The following is an 18458-nucleotide window of genomic DNA, read 5'->3' as shown; positions in this document are numbered from 1 at the left end:
TTTTGCAGACACGGATGTTATTTACCAGTACGGCGAAGGGTTCATATCTTCCCCTAATTACCCATTCCCCTACCCTCCGTACGCCGAAATCAGCTGGTACGTTTTCCTGGGTGCGAATTATAGTGTAACCTTGACCTTCCGTGACTTTGACCTTGAAGACAAGGACGCGGACGGAAGTTGCAGTGCTGACGTCATCACAATGTATGGAGGCCCGAGGAGTATTAGCAGTCCTGAACTTGGAAGGTAGGCCTACGTCACATTTTGTTTATAAATTAAGACTTTTGTAATAATAAACAAAATATCAGCCATAATAATTATATTGCTGTTCTGACCTGGAATTCTGGGTTGAACACATGATTTAGGCATTTTTTGGGACTATTTCTCATCACATGTTGCAGGTTCTGCGGTCAAACCCTGCCGGGTGTTGTGAATTCTGGCAACGCAAGCATTATACTGATCAAGATGACGTCAGATGCTGTCACAGAGGGCCGGGGTTTTCTGGTTCAAGTGTCAATTGGAGGTAGTATTTTGTTGTTGCTATTTCCTGCTACTCTTCTTTTCCACATCTCTTCTTCTATTTGTTCGTTACTGCTATCCACAGCGGTAAAATTATCAAGCAAAGAAAAACACAAATCCAAACAAGTCGCGTAAGGCGAAATTACTACATTTAGTCAAGCTGTGGAACTCACAGAATGAAACTGAACGTAGTCCGCCGCTAGTGCAAAAGGCAGTGAAAGTGACGAGCCTGTTTGGCGCGGTAGCGATTGCTCTGTGCTTCATAGCACGCTTTACTGTACCTCTCTTCGTTTTAACTTTCTGAGCGTATTTTTAATCCAAACATATCATATCTATATGTTTTTGGAATCAGGAACCGACAAGGAATAAGATGAAATTGTTTTTAAAACGATTTCGGAAATTTAATTTTGATCATAATTGTTATATTTTTAATTTTCAGAGCTTGTTTTTAATCCAAATATAACATATGTATATGTTCTTGGAATCAGAAAATGACGAAGAATAAGATGAAATTGTTTTTGGATCGTTTAATAAAAAATTTATTTTAATTACAAGTTTCCGATTTTTAATGACCAAAATCACTCATTAGTTTTTAATCCACCAAGCTGAAATGCAATACCAAACCCCGGGCTTCGTCGAAGATTGCTTTGCCAAAATTTCAATCAATTTGATTGAAAAATGAGGGTGTGACAGTGCCGCCTCAACTTTTACAAAAAGCCGGATATGACGTCATCAAAGGTATTTATTGAAAAAATGATAAAAACATCCGGGGATATCATACCCAGAAACTCTCATGTCAAATTTCATAAAGATCGGCCCAGTAGTTTAGTCTGAATCGCTCTGCACACACACACAGACAGACACACACACACACACACACACATACACCACGACCCTCGTCTCGATTCCCCCCTCTATGTTAAAACATTTAGTCAAAACTTGACTAAATGTAAAAATGTATTCTTTTGTCAATAACAAACGTTCCAACAACCTACCTTTCTTGTTTTTTTGGTAAAGAAAAACACAGTTCGCTGTTGGAGTCTTCTGTTTCTCTATCGTTCCCTGCATGTAACACAGTTCGCTGTTGGAGTCTTCTGTTACTCTATCGTTCCCTGCATGTAACACAGTTCGCTGTTGGAGTCTTCTGTTACTCTATCGTTCCCTGCATGTAACACAGTTCGCTGTTGGAGTCTTCTGTTACTCTATCGTTCCCTGCATGTAACACAGTTCGCTGTTGGAGTCTTCTGTTACTCTATCGTTCCCTGCATGTAACACAGTTCGCTGTTGGAGTCTTCTGTTACTCTATCGTTCCCTGCATGTAACACAGTTCGCTGTTGGAGTCTTCTGTTACTCTATCGTTCCCTACATGTAACACAGTTCGCTGTTGTAGTCTTCTGTTACTCTATCGTTCCCTGCATGTAACACAGTTCGCTGTTGGAGTCTTCTGTTACTCTATCGTTCCCTACATGTAACACAGTTCGCTGTTGTAGTCTTCTGTTACTCTATCGTTCCCTGCATGTAACACAATTTGCTGTTGGAGTCTTCTGTTACTCTATCGTTCCCTGCATGTAACACAGTTCGCTGTTGGAGTCTTCTGTTACTCTATCGTTCATGTAACACAGAACATTTGCTAGAGTAATTTGAAGCATTAAAAAACTGTGTGTTTCAAAGGCGATTACTTTAGAAATTGGAATGATGGACTAACATTTGGTTCAAAACGTGGAAACAAGAAACAAGAGAAAACTTCTAGGCAGTTAACCCCGAAACGTGCTTACACGACAACACAGTTGCTGCAAACGCTTTAGTTCATGTAGAAATGTAAAACAATCAATCCAAAAGAGAAGGATACAGACGTTACGATTTGCAGAACCGCAGCATCCACGAAATTCTTAACAACAGTTAATCCCTCTACCCCCTTTCTTCTTTGTTTTGTCGTCCAGGCTGTATTGAGATGATGTTTGGTGACTTCTGCAATGAGTCTTGTGCTTGTGACGTCAACAATACATTGTCATGTGACTCCACTAACGGCACGTGCTACTGCAAGGCAGGATGGGAAGGGGTCACGTGTGAGGACGACGTGGACGAATGCAATGGCTCGTTACATAACTGCACGGGGGACCATGAAGAGTGCTTGAACACCATTGGTGGTTTTGGATGCGACTGCCAGATAGGCTACGTTTATGATGGCAGCGGTGTTTGTCAAGGTGAGAAATGTAGGTGTGTGGGTGTGTGTGTGTGTGTGTGTGTGTGTATATGTGTGTGTGTGTGTGTGTGTTCGTGTGTGTGTGTGTGTGTGTGTGTGTGTGTGTGTGTGTGTGTGTGTGTGTGTGTGTGTGTGTGTTTGCTTCCTGAATGCGTGTCAATGTCCAAAGTTTGAAATCACGCCCAGAAGTGGTAATTTACATGTGCATGGGAACAAGATAATGTTTTTGTTTAGTTATTCTATGTAATTGCTAGGAATTGTTCCCCTTCTTCTGCGTTCATGGGCTGCAACCCCACTGAACACTCGTGTCTCGAACGTGTTGGCTTTTACGTGTACTGATGACCGCTTGCCCGGCCCCACATTCTATTTTCGGGGGTTACATGTTGGTTATTTCTGTGTTTCTGTAACCCCCCGCAGGATCTTTCTGTTAGTCTTGTGTTTGCATGGAACGCACAAAACGGGATCAGGCATTAGCTGGCCTGCATAAAAGTTGACCCATCGGGAGATAATATACAATCTCCACCTTTACTGCACTAGGCGTACCTGGGATTCGAACTCCGAACCTTTGCATTGAAGGCCGGCATATTAACCACTTGGCTATTGCGCCCGTCGTGTTAGGAATTAAGGTTGAAACCGTTTGCGTTTGAAAACATAAGGTAATGAGATATATGCACGATGGAAAGCTCCTATAAATTCTTGATGAAAAGTTTTGAAACAAACATCTTATGTAGCTAAAAGAAATTTTGACACACAATATTACTTCTTAAAAGAAAACTTAAGGTTTTTACCCACAAAAAATTAAAGGTTTTATAACATTGATCTGCATTTTAGTGTAGTGTAGTGTTATGTCTATGATGTAGGTGATTTCCTTCCATACTGAGTCAAAATTACTATCAATAAGCACTTTGGTTTCAACACTTTTTGAAATGTTCTTTCTACCTAGAATGCAATGAAGGTGTGTTTGGCCAGCACTGCAACACTTCGTGTAACTGTGACATGACACACACCTTGTCGTGTGGCCATGTGAACGGCACGTGCTACTGCAAGGCAGGCTGGGAAGGGGTCACGTGCGAAGATGACGTGGACGAATGTAATGACTCGTTACATAACTGTACGGGAGACCAACAAGAGTGCGTGAACACGATTGGTGGATTTGTGTGTGTCTGCCAACCTGGCTATGTTCTGGATAACAACAGTGTTTGTCAAGGTTTGTATTATGGTTACATCGCGAGTTATTAAACTGATCGTATGTCTTATGTAGCCAGTTGGTTGTTTGTAAATCTCGCACAACAGTGTTTGTCAATGTTAGTATTATGGTTACATCGCGAGTTATGAAACTGATCTGATGTCTTATGTAGTTTGTTGGTCGTTTGTAAATCTCGGTTTGGCCAAAACAAGGTGGATTTGGTACTCTTGTCTGCTATAATTACGGTTCCATTATTAACATTTCCTTAAATTCAGCGTTACGATGATGTTCACTTCCACAGATCCAACTAGACTTGTGCATGCAATAAGAGGACTCTTTCACATGGACACATACCAACATTCAATCGCATGGCTGATTGCTGTGCAGGGTGGGCGTGTGTGTGTATGTGTGTGTGTGTGTGTGTGTGAGTGTGTGAGTGTGTATGTGTGTGTGTGTGTGTGTGTGTGTGTGTGTGTGTGTGCGCGCGGGCTGCTGGATTAATTTAGCAATATGACACAGGTGTCAATTTCGAAAATAAATCAGCTATTTAATGCATCTCTGCATTGGAATAAGCTAAAGGTAAAAGACTGAACAGATATGCGATGGCCTACGTGAGCATTTTCACGGCAAGGGAGGCAACTTTTATTAAACATCGGCGTCCAGAAGAAAAAAAAACCCAAGTTAAGTCTTCTTCTTCTTGTTTGTTTGTTTGTTTGCTTAACGCCCAGCCGACCACGAAGGGCCATAACAGGGCGGTGCTGCTTTGACATATAACGTGCGCCACACACAAGACAGAAGTCGCAGCATAGGCTTCATGTCTCACCCAGTCACATTACTCTGACACCGGACCAACCAGTCCTAGCACTAACCCCATAATGCCAGTCGCCAGGCGGAGCAGCCACTAGATTGCCAATTTTAAAGTCTTAGGTATGACCCGGCCGGGGTTCGAACCCACGACCTCCCGATCACGGGGCGGACGCCTTACCACTAGGTCAACCGTGCCGGTCTTCTTCTTCTTCTCGCTCACAAAAACAAGTTAAGTTAATAGAAACTGATCAGGATAGCTTCTTTGAATTACACTGTTCACTTCAATTTTCTGTTTTCTTTTGAAAAGATAGGAGATTTTTTATTCAATTCATTCCTCTTCTGATTCATATTTTTTCTTAGATTGCAGTGAAGGCACATTCGGTCCAAATTGCAACTCTTCCTGCAGCTGTGACGTCATGACCACGGAGTCATGTGACCACCTGAACGGCACGTGCTACTGCAAGGCAGGCTGGGAAGGGGTCACGTGTGAGGACGACGTGGACGAATGCAATCGCTCGTTACATAACTGCACGGGAGACCATAGAGAGTGCGCGAACCTGATTGGTGGATTTCAGTGTTTCTGCCAAAAAGGATACTTTTTGGACCGCAACATTGTATGCCAAGGTAAGTGTTCTGTGCTCACATTTCTATATGAATGAGTGAACACAGTCTATTGAGAGCCTGAGAAAGTTCGAATTTATACATTAGTTATACTTGAACCGTTTATATTTTGTAGGAGTTTTAAAGTCTTGAACGTTAAACACAGGGCTGGTAGCGCGTTTTTGTTGTATTAAATAGGTATTATTCGCGCAGTGCAAACAGATTCCTTTGGGTTTTTTCTTGACAAAGGCAGTAGATTGACGCAAAGAGAAGCCTGGTCCAGAAGGACAAACTTCAAATGAACATCAATTACCTTTGGCACGGTTTGTGCTCAAGTCAACGTTCAGTACACTTGAAATGACAATGATAATAATGAAAGCTTGTACAGCACAAACCACATAATATCGACGTGATCACAGCGCTTTGCAGCATTATATTCAAACAACTCAAGGCTACTTCGATACAGTAACATCTCAATTTAAGCATAAAGACCTCCGCGAGGTCTTTTTACCAAAATTTCAATGTCAAATCTTCGAGCAGCAATTTTCATAAAGTAGACTTCGCCCAGTTAAGTTGAGGCTGTATAAGAGAACAATTATACTATATAACAACACAACCTTACTGGGGAATATTGAGTCTCCTTCTACAGATTCAAATAAAAGAGGATGCTCATTGACTTGTTCCCAATTTTGTACAGAGTGTAGAGTAGCATGTTCGGTCTAAACTGTTTCCTAGCCTGCCCCTGTGACGTCATGAACACGGAGTCATGTGACCGCGGAAACGGCTCGTGCTACTGCAAGGCAGGCTGGGAAGGGGTCACGTGTGAGGATGACGTGGACGAATGCAATGGCTCGTTACATAACTGCACGGGGGACCAGCAAGAATGTGTGAATACGATTGGTGGATTCGAATGCAACTGCCACACTGGCTTTCTGTTGGATAACGGTGGTGTGTGTCTAGGTAAGTCGTGTTGTGCGAATTCATGCAAGTGCATCGATTGTGTATATAGGACTAGAATTAAGTAATTTTACAGACAGTTAACCTTACTGAGATTATTTCATTTTTTAACAAAACAATTTGAATACTGACTCTCAAAAAATCCCTTTAAATGCGCACAATCTGCATGGCAAACATGCCTTGTGAAACGTTTTACAAGTGCAGAATTTTAGTTTTAAAGAGGGCAAAGTAGTAGTCATCGAGCAAAAATGAATAAAGAATATTTTGTTCATTTTAAAAATGACCTTTGTTATTTGTGGTTCTGCGATTCCCTGTATGCATCCAGGCTGAAAACACCCACGAACCTGTAAAGGCCGACTTATTTCTTCTATAACATACATTTGTTGAGAATACCCGGTATGTCAAAATTACCGTACAATGAAACTTTAATTCTCATCATACCCTTTCTGTTCATCTGCATCTGCTTTCTGCAGAATGCATGGAAGGCATGTATGGCCAACACTGCAACGCGTCATGTGAATGTGACGTCAGTAACACAGAGTCATGTGACCACGTGAACGGCACGTGCTATTGCAAGGCAGGCTGGGAAGGGGTCACGTGTGACATCTCCGTTGTTGGCTGCAACTGCACAGGGGAGGAAGAACTGTGTGTGAGAGGTGTTGCCGGGATTGAATGTGCCTGCAAACTTGGATTTGCTTACAACAACAGAAGTGTTTGTCAAGGTAGGAAAAGAATGGCAAAATCGCGCGTGTGTGTGTAGCTTATGTGTGTGTGTGTGTGTGTGTGTGTGTGTGTGTGTGTGTGTGTGTGTGTGTGTGTATGAGTGAGTGCATGCGTGCGTGCGTGCGTGCGCGTGTGTGTGTGTGTGTGTGTGTGTGTGGAATTGCGTGGATTTGTTTATTGTGATCGTGCATGCCTGCGAGTGTGAGTGTATGCGTGCGAATCGCTTAAACAGGTACACTATAACATAATAAGATGTTTGGTGGCTTGTTGACAGACCAGCTTTTTTGTTGGTCCGGCAAGGGGACCATATCGTCTTTTGTTTCATCTTTATCGATCAAGGCCGAAGGCCGCGGTTGATAAATATGAGACAAAAGGCGATATGCTCCCCGAGGACCAACAACAAAATGCTGGACTGACGACTGACAAGCCACCAAACATCGTTTTTGTCATCATTTTGGTTGTGCAACAAAATGCACAATAACCCACAGGGAGACGAATTTTTAGAATCCAACTCCGGGCCACAAAGCATCGTCACAGTAGCTCGAGATAACACGTCAACCTTGTATGTGACGTCAAACGTAGCTTGTTGACGCTTTTCTTCCAGTCTGAAAATGTACAGAGCTGCGATCATAGTTACGTGTGAGTTCAGTAAGTGTTGAGCATATTTCTTTTCTTTTTAAGTGTTTATGACTTTTCGTTGTGGATTTTGCGATTACAGAGATAAGTTGCAAATTGACCATGAGTCGCCGCGGTAATTATCAACATTGATTGGGTCTTTGAGAGTGAATGCTTACAATCGTTGTCCTCGGAAACACAAATCCAAAGCCGCGATGGTTCCACACATATCAAACAATCAGCGGCCTGATTGGCTTTTACTTTGACAATCCACGTTTCACCTGAAAGCTCAAACCCATTCACCACCTCGATTTATTGCAAGGGGAACATGAGATTTATTTCCCAGGTGTTTGTGAATGAAAACTCGTGAAAATGATGACAAAATGATGTATCGATTGAACATGGGATTTCCCTTCTTTGAGCCATGTGACGTCAGAGGCCGACACAAATTCATATTTAGGCGGCCAGCCGAGACTACAATATATAGTGCATGTTTGTGTGCGTTCAATCATAAAAACTAAAAAGAATTCTAACCAAAATCAATCGATACATAAATGTTATTTGTATTTTTTACCAAAATATGACATTTTACACAAATCTCGACAATCATTGTTCACCTCGACCGCTAACGCAATCTCGGAGGAACACTGACTGTCTCGATCTGTGTAAAATGTCATATTTTGGTAAAAAAAATACAAATAACGTATAATAATTTATAGCTATGTGTCAATGTCAAACCAGAATGTCCAGAGGGTCAGTTTGGTCAAAACTGCAGCAACACTTGCAACTGCAACTCAACGAACACCGAGTCATGCGACCGCATGAACGGCACGTGCTACTGCAAGGCAGGCTGGGAAGGTGTCACGTGCGACGATGACGTCAGAGACTGCAAGATGAACCCGCTGAGCTGTAGTGGACCAGAAGAGGAGTGTGTGGAGGCTGAAAGCAGTTTCGTGTGTCGCTGTGAGGACGGATATTTCTACAATACCAGCGGTTTATGTCAAGGTAAGCAAACAAATTATAACACATAGCCTCGCCTTCCCTCCAACTCATAAACATAATGTAATGAATTGACTAAATCAAATGGTTATGCGATATGCAAGCAGTAAGATCTAGCGGGGCTGGACCTTGTGTATTTCGGGGTTGGAAGGGCTTCCAAAATGAGTCAGGGGTACAAGAGCTGGCCTAGCAGGTGTGGGGGTGGGGTGGTGGTGTATCAGTTAAAATATAACAGTTGAAAATGGCATTTTCGTCTCTCCTCCATGGAAATTAAAGGTAGAACAGCCGGGACAAGTTTTGGGATGGGGGGGGGGGGGGGGGGGCTTCCTACGCATGTAAAATATAAACACAACTTTCAATCAGCAAAACAAAATTGTCTCAACTTGCATGCATCTGTGATTGTTGTAGACAGTGACGAGTGTGCGGTCAGTGGTGACAACAGGTGCAGTGGTCAGTGTGTCAACACGGAGGGGGCCTTCACCTGTACCTGTGACACAGGATACAACGTGGACGACGCTGGAGGCTGTCATGGTCAGCTTCCTTTCTTATTTTCCCAACCTCTTAGAAGTGATATTGTCAGCTTGAAGAAGAATCCTCTTGGATAAAACTGTCACGGTACCCATTGCCCAATTGATAATGCCGCAGGCTGTATATATGTGTGTGTGTGTGTGTGTGTGTGTGTGTGTGTGTCTGTGTGTGTGTGTGTGTGTTTGTGTGTGTGTATGTGTGTGTGTGTGTATGCGTGCGTGTGTGTGTTTATTTCAAGTGTATGACGTTTCTCTTACCACTGTGGTGCAGAGAAAAGACTCCGTGTTTGGAGGCTTCTGACATCGCTGTTTTCTTGCAATATCACAAGTGCCAGACTTTTTGACGAGGGGACATTTTAATTGAAGTGCACGTCACTTTCGCCAACATTTTGTTCTTGTCGTTCTGTATTGTAGTACTCAGTGAATTGACGAAGAAAGAACTATGTTGGGTAGTTTCGTTTCGGTTCGGTTCGGTTCGTTTCGTTTCGGTTCGGTGGAGCCAGTTTTGCATATATTCGAGCTTTGAAACATCTTTTTTTGGGAGGTGTCTGCAATGATTTTCTATTTAACGTTTTCTGTTTCAGCTGCCCCTTACAAGTTGGTGATCGGGTTGGCAGTGGGAATTCCGGCAGCCATTATCCTCGTAGGTTTCGCCATTGGTGTTGCAATTGCTGCAATCAAGAGACGAACGAGATCCGCGGAATCCGACAAGGGGGAGAACCCGCATCCGCCAAGAGATGGGTGAGTGTTGCTACTGTGTTCTCTCCCTTGCCTTCGAGAGCTGATATTTTGTGAACACTGGACTTTGCGGTTAACTCGAATTTTTTTGTTTCAAGCTCAATGATCGTACGAGTAAAACCTTTCACGAGTGACTGATTACTTAGTTTATAAATGTTTGCAGCAATGGTATCTTGGCAAATATAGTTGTCCTTTGCTTGGAAGACATTGCAAATGATATTTCCACACTGACTTGAGCTGATGGGGTCTATGTCGGCCAAAAGAGTGGGATTCCCTGTAGGTGGAGTTCCTGGAGCGGGATTCCCTGTATACAGGGAATCCCACAGGGTGGAGTTTTTCAATAAAACTTGCAAACCATACTCGAATTTCTAAGAAATATCAAAAAAGATTGAAAAACATCAAATTCTACCGATGTCGCCAAGCATCACGTGACTTTCAGCGATATCAGCGATACGCTACAGGAACTAAATCCTGTGGTATTCCCTGTATACAGGGAATCCCTCTCCAGGAACTCCACCTACAGGGAATCCCACTCTTTTGGTCGACATAGACCCCATCAGCCTGACTTGAGGCTAATTTAACGCATGTCACGAAGCTCAAATAAGTAGTTATTCTCAAGTTAATTGTTGCGATTAAAATTTCAAGTAAACCGCGAGATAGTTATTACCGGTAATTTGGAAACTCTGAATGCCATGCCGGGACGGTATTAATTGTTTGTTTTTTCTTACTGGGCGTTTTCTACTGTCAGCTGTGTGCTGCGTATTGCCGAAACAACCCATTTGTCTATTTTAATCATCACACTGACGTTGCGCGCGTATTTCAATTGATTACTATTTATTTTTGCATAAGAAAGCGGAATTCTACTATCTATACTATATATAAAAATAGATGCAAGTATGTGTGTGTGTGTGTGTGTGTGTGTGTGTGTGTGTGTGTGTGTGTGTGTGTGTGTGTGTGTGTCTGTGGTCGCCATACCTCAGAGACGGCAAAAGGCAAGGACGAGATATTATGCATGCACACTTGCCTAGGACCTGGGTTTTAGTTTCTCGACTCAATGACATTGTTTCCTTCCTCAGATTATGACCCTTCCCATTGTTGAATACAGCCTATGCCGTGCAAGGGAGGTAACTCTTGCTGTGTTGTCATAGGAAGGGAGATAACTCTTAGCATACCAGCATTCCGTGTCATTCTCAGACGTTTGATTAGGAGTTTTTCCTTGAGGGCTTTGCTAACTCCCGGGCGAAGCCGGGCCTGACTGTTAGTACTGAATTTAAACGTGCTGTGGGAAGGGAGGTTTCCGCAACTGTACAAAGAGAGCGTATCGTTCACTACACAGTTATCTCCCTTCTGGTCCGTGGCTTCTGGGTGACTCAGTTGAACGATTGATTTCATAAATCGTCAGTTTTATGTTTAGTCGTATACTGGCAAAAAACACACACCTTCTGAACATGTAGCAAGAGTGTGCTTAACAAGAAAAATATCACAACACATAAGATGTAAACACAAAATGTGCAAAGAGAAGGGATTTACAAATGTACCTTGCTGTCCCGTAATCGATCTGTCCAGGCTTTCCTTTTCATTGGATGAGAGCTTCTATCTACTTACACATAATAAACATTGAACAGCCCAGCTGCATGTGAATAAAGAAAACTAAAAAAAATATTGTTTTTAAATTTCGAAGTTTTTTCCTTCCCCGTCACCCTTCGTTCACTCCCACATTGACCTTCTTGCCACACGACACCAGGTTAATGTCCCTAACCAGAAGTACATTATAACTGGAATCAGGTCATATATCTACCTAGAAAACTGTAAACACCACTATAAGCATTATGCTTGTTGTTGTTTACTCTATATTCGTTTTTTTATTTGTAAATAATGCACAAACGTTGAATAAAACAGTTTAAACCATATATGTACCTACTAGATGAATACCCGCTTCGCCGGGTACGGCTCTGCCGGGAAGAAGTCGAGCCGAATACCCGGCTGTGCCGGGGACCCGGCTTTGCCGGGTGTACGCCGGCTTTGCCGGCGCACCGCACGAAGGAAGGGAGATAAACGCGCAAAACACTGGAGAAGAGTAATACCCGGCTTCGCCGGGACAGTGACCTTGTAAAAATAGTATAACGGGAATATGGATTGAGCGTTGTCGACAGTGACCTTCTAAAAATAGAAACGGGAATATGGATTGACGCCACACGAAGGAAGGGAGATAAACGCTGAAAACACTGGAGAAGATAAGGAAGAGTTACTGGGAATGGATCCAGAGAAAAACCAAAATCGGTTCAGCGCTGCGCGCTGAGAGCACGTGTTGAAATATCTCATCGAGCAGGTTGTGTCCGGGGTGTACCTGAATATGGCCACCAAATTTGAAAGAGATCCATCGAGAACTTTGGCCGTGCATCGCGGACACACACACACACACACACACACACACACACACACACACACACACACACACACAGACACAAGTCGTATATATATATATATATAGATAGATAGATGCCCTAAAATATTAAGTATAAAGGATTGTAAGTACATACAGCACAGATTTAGTCTACTCTGCTTGCTTTGCAGTGAAGTAATGGTTCATTTGCTTTTAAACCGGCACGGTTGGCCTAGTGGTAAGGCGTCCGCCCCTTGATCGGGAGGTCGTGGGTTCGAACCCCGGCCAGGTCATACCTAAGACTTTAAAATTGGCAATCTAGTGGCTGCTCCGCCTGGCGTCTGGCATTATGGGGTTAGTGCTAGGACTGGTTGGTCCGGTGTCAGAATAATGTGACTGGGTGAGACATGAAGCCTGTGCTGCGACTTCTGTCTTGTGTGTGGCGCACGTTATATGTCAAAGCAGCACCGCCCTGATATGGCCCTTCGTGGTCGGCTGGGCGTTAAGCAAACAAACAAACAAACAAATTTGCTTTTAAGAGTACGCTCATAAGCCTAGCTTGTTGTGCTCCATGTTCCTTATTTCATGTATGCGGCAATATTCCAATGACATTTACTAAATAAACTTGTTTAAACCAAGTAATGGTTCTGCTGAATCAAATCGCTGGTTCGCACAGGTATCATTTAGAAAAGTAATTGAACAAAACTACCTTCATACTACGTGTTGATACGTATCTTTTGCACTGTTGTGAATACTTTTACAGTTAAATTTAAGGAACAGTATTTTCTACCATGCGTTAAGTGTCTATTGTTTAACACTGACAACCGTTTTAAGTCCGTTGGTGCTTGGTCGAAAACAGAACCTATCTGCACAGTTAGTATGTTTTCAGGCAGCCAGGTGAAGACAGCAACACGGGTGGAAGCACCGGGTACTTCACGCGAAGCAGTTCTGTAGACTCCTGGGGCATGTACAGAGGTAAGTCGTTTCCCGTCTACTCTTCAGGTGAAAATCAACGCGTTACAAGTGATTCAGTCTCTAAAAGCAAGAAGACCTGTTGTGTTTAATTCGATTTAGCCGGTTTGCTCACGACACATTCAAAGGAAAATGTTTGCTTTGGTCAAGTTAGAATGACTAATCAGATTTTTGGGGGAGTATTTCAACTTCTTACTTGGTTAGCTGCTATACTGCCTTGCAGTATATTGGCGCTGTGTAAAAAAACGACTCTTTTTTGTACCCAGTCTGTAGAAGCGAATTTGCACTGCATTGTGCAAGGCGTGACGCAATTGTAGGTTAGAAACACGTCATCCGGCTCACTGTGCTTGCGATCAACATTTTATTCTGGGTCGACATGCACTTTTTGGCTCACGTAAGAGGGCCCCAAAGGGGGGGTATCATCACGATCACGGGAAGGGAAATTTTAGCTTTCACGATCACAGTTACCTTGATTTTTGTTTTCACGATCACGAACACCAGTGGCAAATCACGGTCACGGTAAAAGTTGCATGTACAGAAAGCACGTGTCAAAGTAAACACAACCACACAGTAATTCGCTCCTCTGGATCTATTGTTTATTCAACACAAAGTGAGAACTGTTGCACTTTTTTATTATTATTTTTTTTAATCCCTTTCATACACACATAGAAATATACATATCATGATTTGTAATCAGTAACAAGAATGTTGTTTTCATTGTTTTCTCTCTCTCTCTCTCTCTCTCTCTCTCTCTCTCTCTCTCTCTCTCTCTCTCTCTCTCTCTCTCTCTCTCTCTCTCTCTCTCTCTCTCTCCACTCATACACATTCAACTCCCACACCCTCACTCACACACATGAATATATACTTGCACAATTTCACATTTCCAGAGCTAAATCTTGTAAACCCATTTTCTCAAAAACTATTGGGTGGATTGAAATTAAAGTACATGTATGTGTGATGGGTTCTTTATTTTCAATTTTGCCATACAATTTGAGGTACACCATCGCCTGGTTTCATGGCCTTGAAAAACAAACAGGAATGCTACAGGCCAAAAATGGTTTTACCTGAAGGAAGCGCGCAGTGCCAGTGGCGAAGCCACAAGCCTGAGCCTGCGAAGCAGGCGAGCCAACTAGGGGGGTCCGGGGGCATGCCCCCCCGGAATTTTTTTTTCAAAAACCGGTTAAAATCTATGCAATCTGGTGCATTCTGGGCATCATTTTCAGGGCTGTAATAGTGTTGTGATCTTGTTAAAAATCCCATTTTAGCCTCCCCCCACCACCATTCAACACACCTCCAAACTGGTGAAAACAACACTATTGTGCGCTGGCTTCATTGAGACCGGCGCCCGGTCGCGTTGCGCGATATTCACACGGATCGTTTTTGCCGAAATTTTTCAACTTCACCGGAATAAATTTGACTTTACCGGATTTTGAAAACGGCTTTATCGGATTTCCGGCAATTACTGGAAAAGTAGCATGCTTGACAAAATCCCCAACGAACATGACTTTGATCGTCTTTGACATGAGAATCAAGTGACCCAAACTGGCACGTCTCCCCGCCATTGTTTCTGAATTTAACCCATTGTTGATATTAAAGTTTACAGGCGCTAAAATAAATCCAAGCTCAATGCAAAGAAGCGACAATTAGAATCTATGCCAAGCGTGTCCACGTTGCTGGGATGAAAAACACATTTCTAGTTTCGGTTTTGGCTACACGCAGACTCGATCTAGAGCCAGGCGAGGTCACACTGAGCGAGTGACAGCCGGACGTGGCAATGTCGACAATGTCAATGATCCCACTCAAACTCAAAGATCTTGAACAAATTTCAAGATCTTTGCCTACATTCAGAACAGTCATAGAGCAACATAGATCAACATACCTTGATATTTCGTCTTCGGAAAGACCGACCCGTAGCCTGACCTTTCCACCAAGGAAGGCATTCTCGCCGCCTGCTTTGGTCTGGCTTGAATCCACAAAATATAACAGAAGTTCGATGACAGTACCGCTGCACGCCATTTTTGATCTTCGAATTCGAATCTGACTGAATGCACTCAAAACTTTTGCACGAAGCCCTTCCATTGGATGAAGTTTGGCAGACTTTTGCAATTTGCCTTCTGATTTGATCTCTTTTTTTGTGTGATTGGTTCTCTTAAAGGGAAGCAATCGCTGTCAAAATCATATTTCTGAATGTGTTGTTGCTTCCCTTCAATCGGGATTGGCTCCTTGACGAATAGAGGATCATAGAGTGATACAGCTGTGAAAAATGTACGTTGAAAATAAAATGCTTTGCAATAATGCCCATCACGATCACGAAAACAAATGACGATCACGATCACGAGACTTGATTTTTTTGTCATCACGGATCACGGGCAAAGTCCCATCACGATCACAGAAATGGAAATTTCGGCAATCACGGTCACAGAAAGGTCAAAAAACGCCAATCACGATCACGATTTTAAACCCTTTGGGGCCCTCACGTAAGTGTAGCCTATGCGATCGTAACTTTGTCTGTCTGTGCGTGCGTGTGTGCGTGTGTGTGTGTGTGTTTGTGCGTGTGTATGTCTGTGGTAGAAACTCTAACATTTGAAGACGTCACATTACATTGACGTCACATTATGACGTAAGAGGGTTAGACGTCACGCGAAGGAAGTACTGAAAGTCTCGGTCATTATTATTTTGAGCGCGCCGAGACTAGTTGGCAGTCGTGTCCTGTAAGTAGGCTACATGCAGACAGACAGATCTAGATCTAGTGTCTCGCTTTCTTGCACAGTTTCACCTATGCTCTTTCTGTGTGTGTGTGTGTGTGTATGTGTGTGTGTGTGTGTGTGTGTGCGTGCGTGTGTGCGTGTGTGTGTGTGTGTATGTGTGACGGAGTGATTGAGTTTGTGTTACTGTTGGTCGATTTCTTACGTGAGCCTTGATGGCTTCGCCTCTTGTTATTTTACTAATCACAGTCGCTAATGTATACTTTGCACTATTCAAACCAGACTTGATTTAAAAAAACATGAGCAGGTCACACGCACGGAGAACCACCTTAATACGGAACGCGGATCGTATCAACTGATGCATCAAATTGATGCATCCAAAACCAAGATTTGATGCATCATTTTCACAATTTGATGCATCATTTTCACAAAAGGATGCATCATTTTCAAAAAGGATGCATCATTTTCAAAAACGGATGCATCCGATACGAAAATGATGCATCCTTTTAGAAAATGATGCATCATTTTGATGCATCACTTTCGGTTTTGTATGCATGCGAAAGATCATTCATTTCCGGTCTTTCCGTAAGAAATGCCTGAGCACGGAAAAACTTGAAATGACATTTTCACGAATATAAACAGATTGGTTAGATAAAACAAAAATAAACGTACAACATACCATTAAATAGGGAACAAGTTAAAGTCACGGTATTATGCATTTTAAGGCATTTTTGTTTTTGTTTGTGGTTTGTTTTCTGTGCACACGAAGTTTTGACGCCCTTGACCTTCGACTCAAACTTTCGTTTTCCGACGTTCGTTTCGCTTCGTATTCCGGTTCAAATTTTGCTTTTTGCTCGGCACTTTCCGGGAAAACCCGAAAATTCTGATGCATCCAAACGATGCATCAAATTGTGAAAATGATGCATCAAATTCTTGGTTTTGGATGCATCAATTTGATGCATCAGTTGATACGATCCGCGTTCCGTACCTTAAAGATACAGTTAACAATGTGTGTGTGTGTGTGTGTGTGTGTGTGTGTGTGTGTGTGTGTGTGTGTGTGTGTGTGTGTGTGTGTGTGTGTGTGTGTCTGTCACAGGAAACGCAGCAAGGTTCCAGGCCGTTTCAAGCCCGTATAAAGAGGTAAGCGCTGACGTTTTATTTTTTCGTTCTCTGAACACAAAGTATGACTAGCACAAAAGTTTTTGCAACTCTTACACTCATTCGTAAGGATTCTTTTTTTTATTTTTTTTATCAGAATTTGATATAATTAGGTCTGTGAAAAGAGGCAATATGTCTGTCGATATTGCTTTCTTAGAGAGATAATTCTGAAAGGTTCTAAGCAAAAAAGGTTGTAAACTATCAATTTTTGACAGAGATATCGGTAACTGATTATTTTAAAATCATACTTTATCTACTATAATCATTTAAAGTTCGTGAAGTTTTAAATTATTGTGTGTGTGTGTGTGTGTGTGTGTGTGTGTGTGTACGTGCGTGCGTGTGTAGTGTGTGTTTGTGTGAGCCTGCATGTTGGTGTGCGTGCGTGTGTGTGTGTGTGCGTGCGTGTGTGTGTGTGCGCGCGCGCGCGCGCGTGTGTGTGTGTGTGTGTGTGTGTGTGTGCGTGTGTGTGTGTGTGTGTGCGTGTACATGTGCGTGCGTGTGCATATTATGTGCGTGCATGTGAGTGTGTGTATGTGTATAAAACCCTAGCTAAATACCTACCCGTTTATCCTTTTAGATGTACCGTCCATGAAGAGAAATCGTCACGTGTTGAGGCGTCATCTTCTTGTGGAGATTAACTGTTTGAAAGATTGATTATTTTGCTCCAAGGCGATAGAAATATGGACAGCCGTGTGGACTTTCTGGTAGGAATTCTCAGTTCTTCAGCACATGGTGGCTGGCATGGTAATTTAGATTGTTGAGAGCACTCAAAGCGATCTCTGTGTCTTCCCGTCGTTGCTAAGTTTAAGTTCTTTTGGATGCAGAGTTTATTCAAGGTTCACACTAATGAATTAGCTGAAAGTTCTTAAATGTTTCAATTTTTCTTGCTAAAGTAGTTTTACTGTTTGTTGAGTGTATAAGTATGCTTCAAACATGTACAGAAGATTTTGATGTGGTTTGTTTTTGTTATGAGTTCATTTACATTTTAAATTTAAGAACGCATGGGAAGAGCGAAAGGGAGAGAGAGGGAGAGAGAGAGACTGGAGAAAGAGAGAGAGAGAGAGAGAGAGAGAGAGAGAGAGAGAGAGAGAGAGAGAGAGAGAGAGAGACAGAGAGAGAGAGAGAGAGAGAGAGAGAGAGAGAGAGAGAGAGAGAGAGAGAGAGAGAGAGAGAGAGAGTTATCCATGTTTCTAACAAAAGTAGCATTATGAAAATAATTAAATCTAAAGTCTGCGCCTACCCACTTGTTTCGTTCAGAGACGGTGTTAGGTACAATGTTTACAATGATGTGCCGGCCAACCCAGCCGTTACTAAGTAGTCTACCTAAAGTACTTAACTTAATTTACAAATAACGTGAAATGATTAAAGA

The 18458-nt window shown here is 42.6% G+C and overlaps 1 protein-coding gene across 1 annotated transcript in view; it reads left to right on the top strand.

The window, feature by feature from the left end:
* The window catches only part of LOC138947093 (fibropellin-1-like), a 26933-nt gene extending 8895 nt beyond the window's left edge, over positions 1-18038 (top strand). Inside the window, exons 8-20 of the mRNA XM_070318534.1 lie at positions 9-243; positions 399-520; positions 2457-2720; positions 3663-3926; positions 5073-5336; positions 6048-6272; positions 6743-6991; positions 8349-8612; positions 9015-9137; positions 9718-9874; positions 13144-13229; positions 17028-17071; positions 17667-18038. Coding sequence (XP_070174635.1) covers positions 9-243; positions 399-520; positions 2457-2720; positions 3663-3926; positions 5073-5336; positions 6048-6272; positions 6743-6991; positions 8349-8612; positions 9015-9137; positions 9718-9874; positions 13144-13229; positions 17028-17071; positions 17667-17681 — 2312 coding nt within the window. The 3' untranslated portion in view covers positions 17682-18038. The remainder of the gene's footprint in view (positions 1-8; positions 244-398; positions 521-2456; positions 2721-3662; positions 3927-5072; positions 5337-6047; positions 6273-6742; positions 6992-8348; positions 8613-9014; positions 9138-9717; positions 9875-13143; positions 13230-17027; positions 17072-17666) is intronic.
* The last annotated feature ends 420 nt before the right edge of the window (positions 18039-18458 follow it).

The sequence above is a fragment of the Littorina saxatilis genome, linkage group LG14 (assembly GCF_037325665.1).
Source record: "Littorina saxatilis isolate snail1 linkage group LG14, US_GU_Lsax_2.0, whole genome shotgun sequence".
Classification (NCBI taxonomy): Eukaryota; Metazoa; Mollusca; class Gastropoda; order Littorinimorpha; family Littorinidae; genus Littorina; species Littorina saxatilis.
This window is presented reverse-complemented; position numbering and strand designations above follow the sequence as displayed.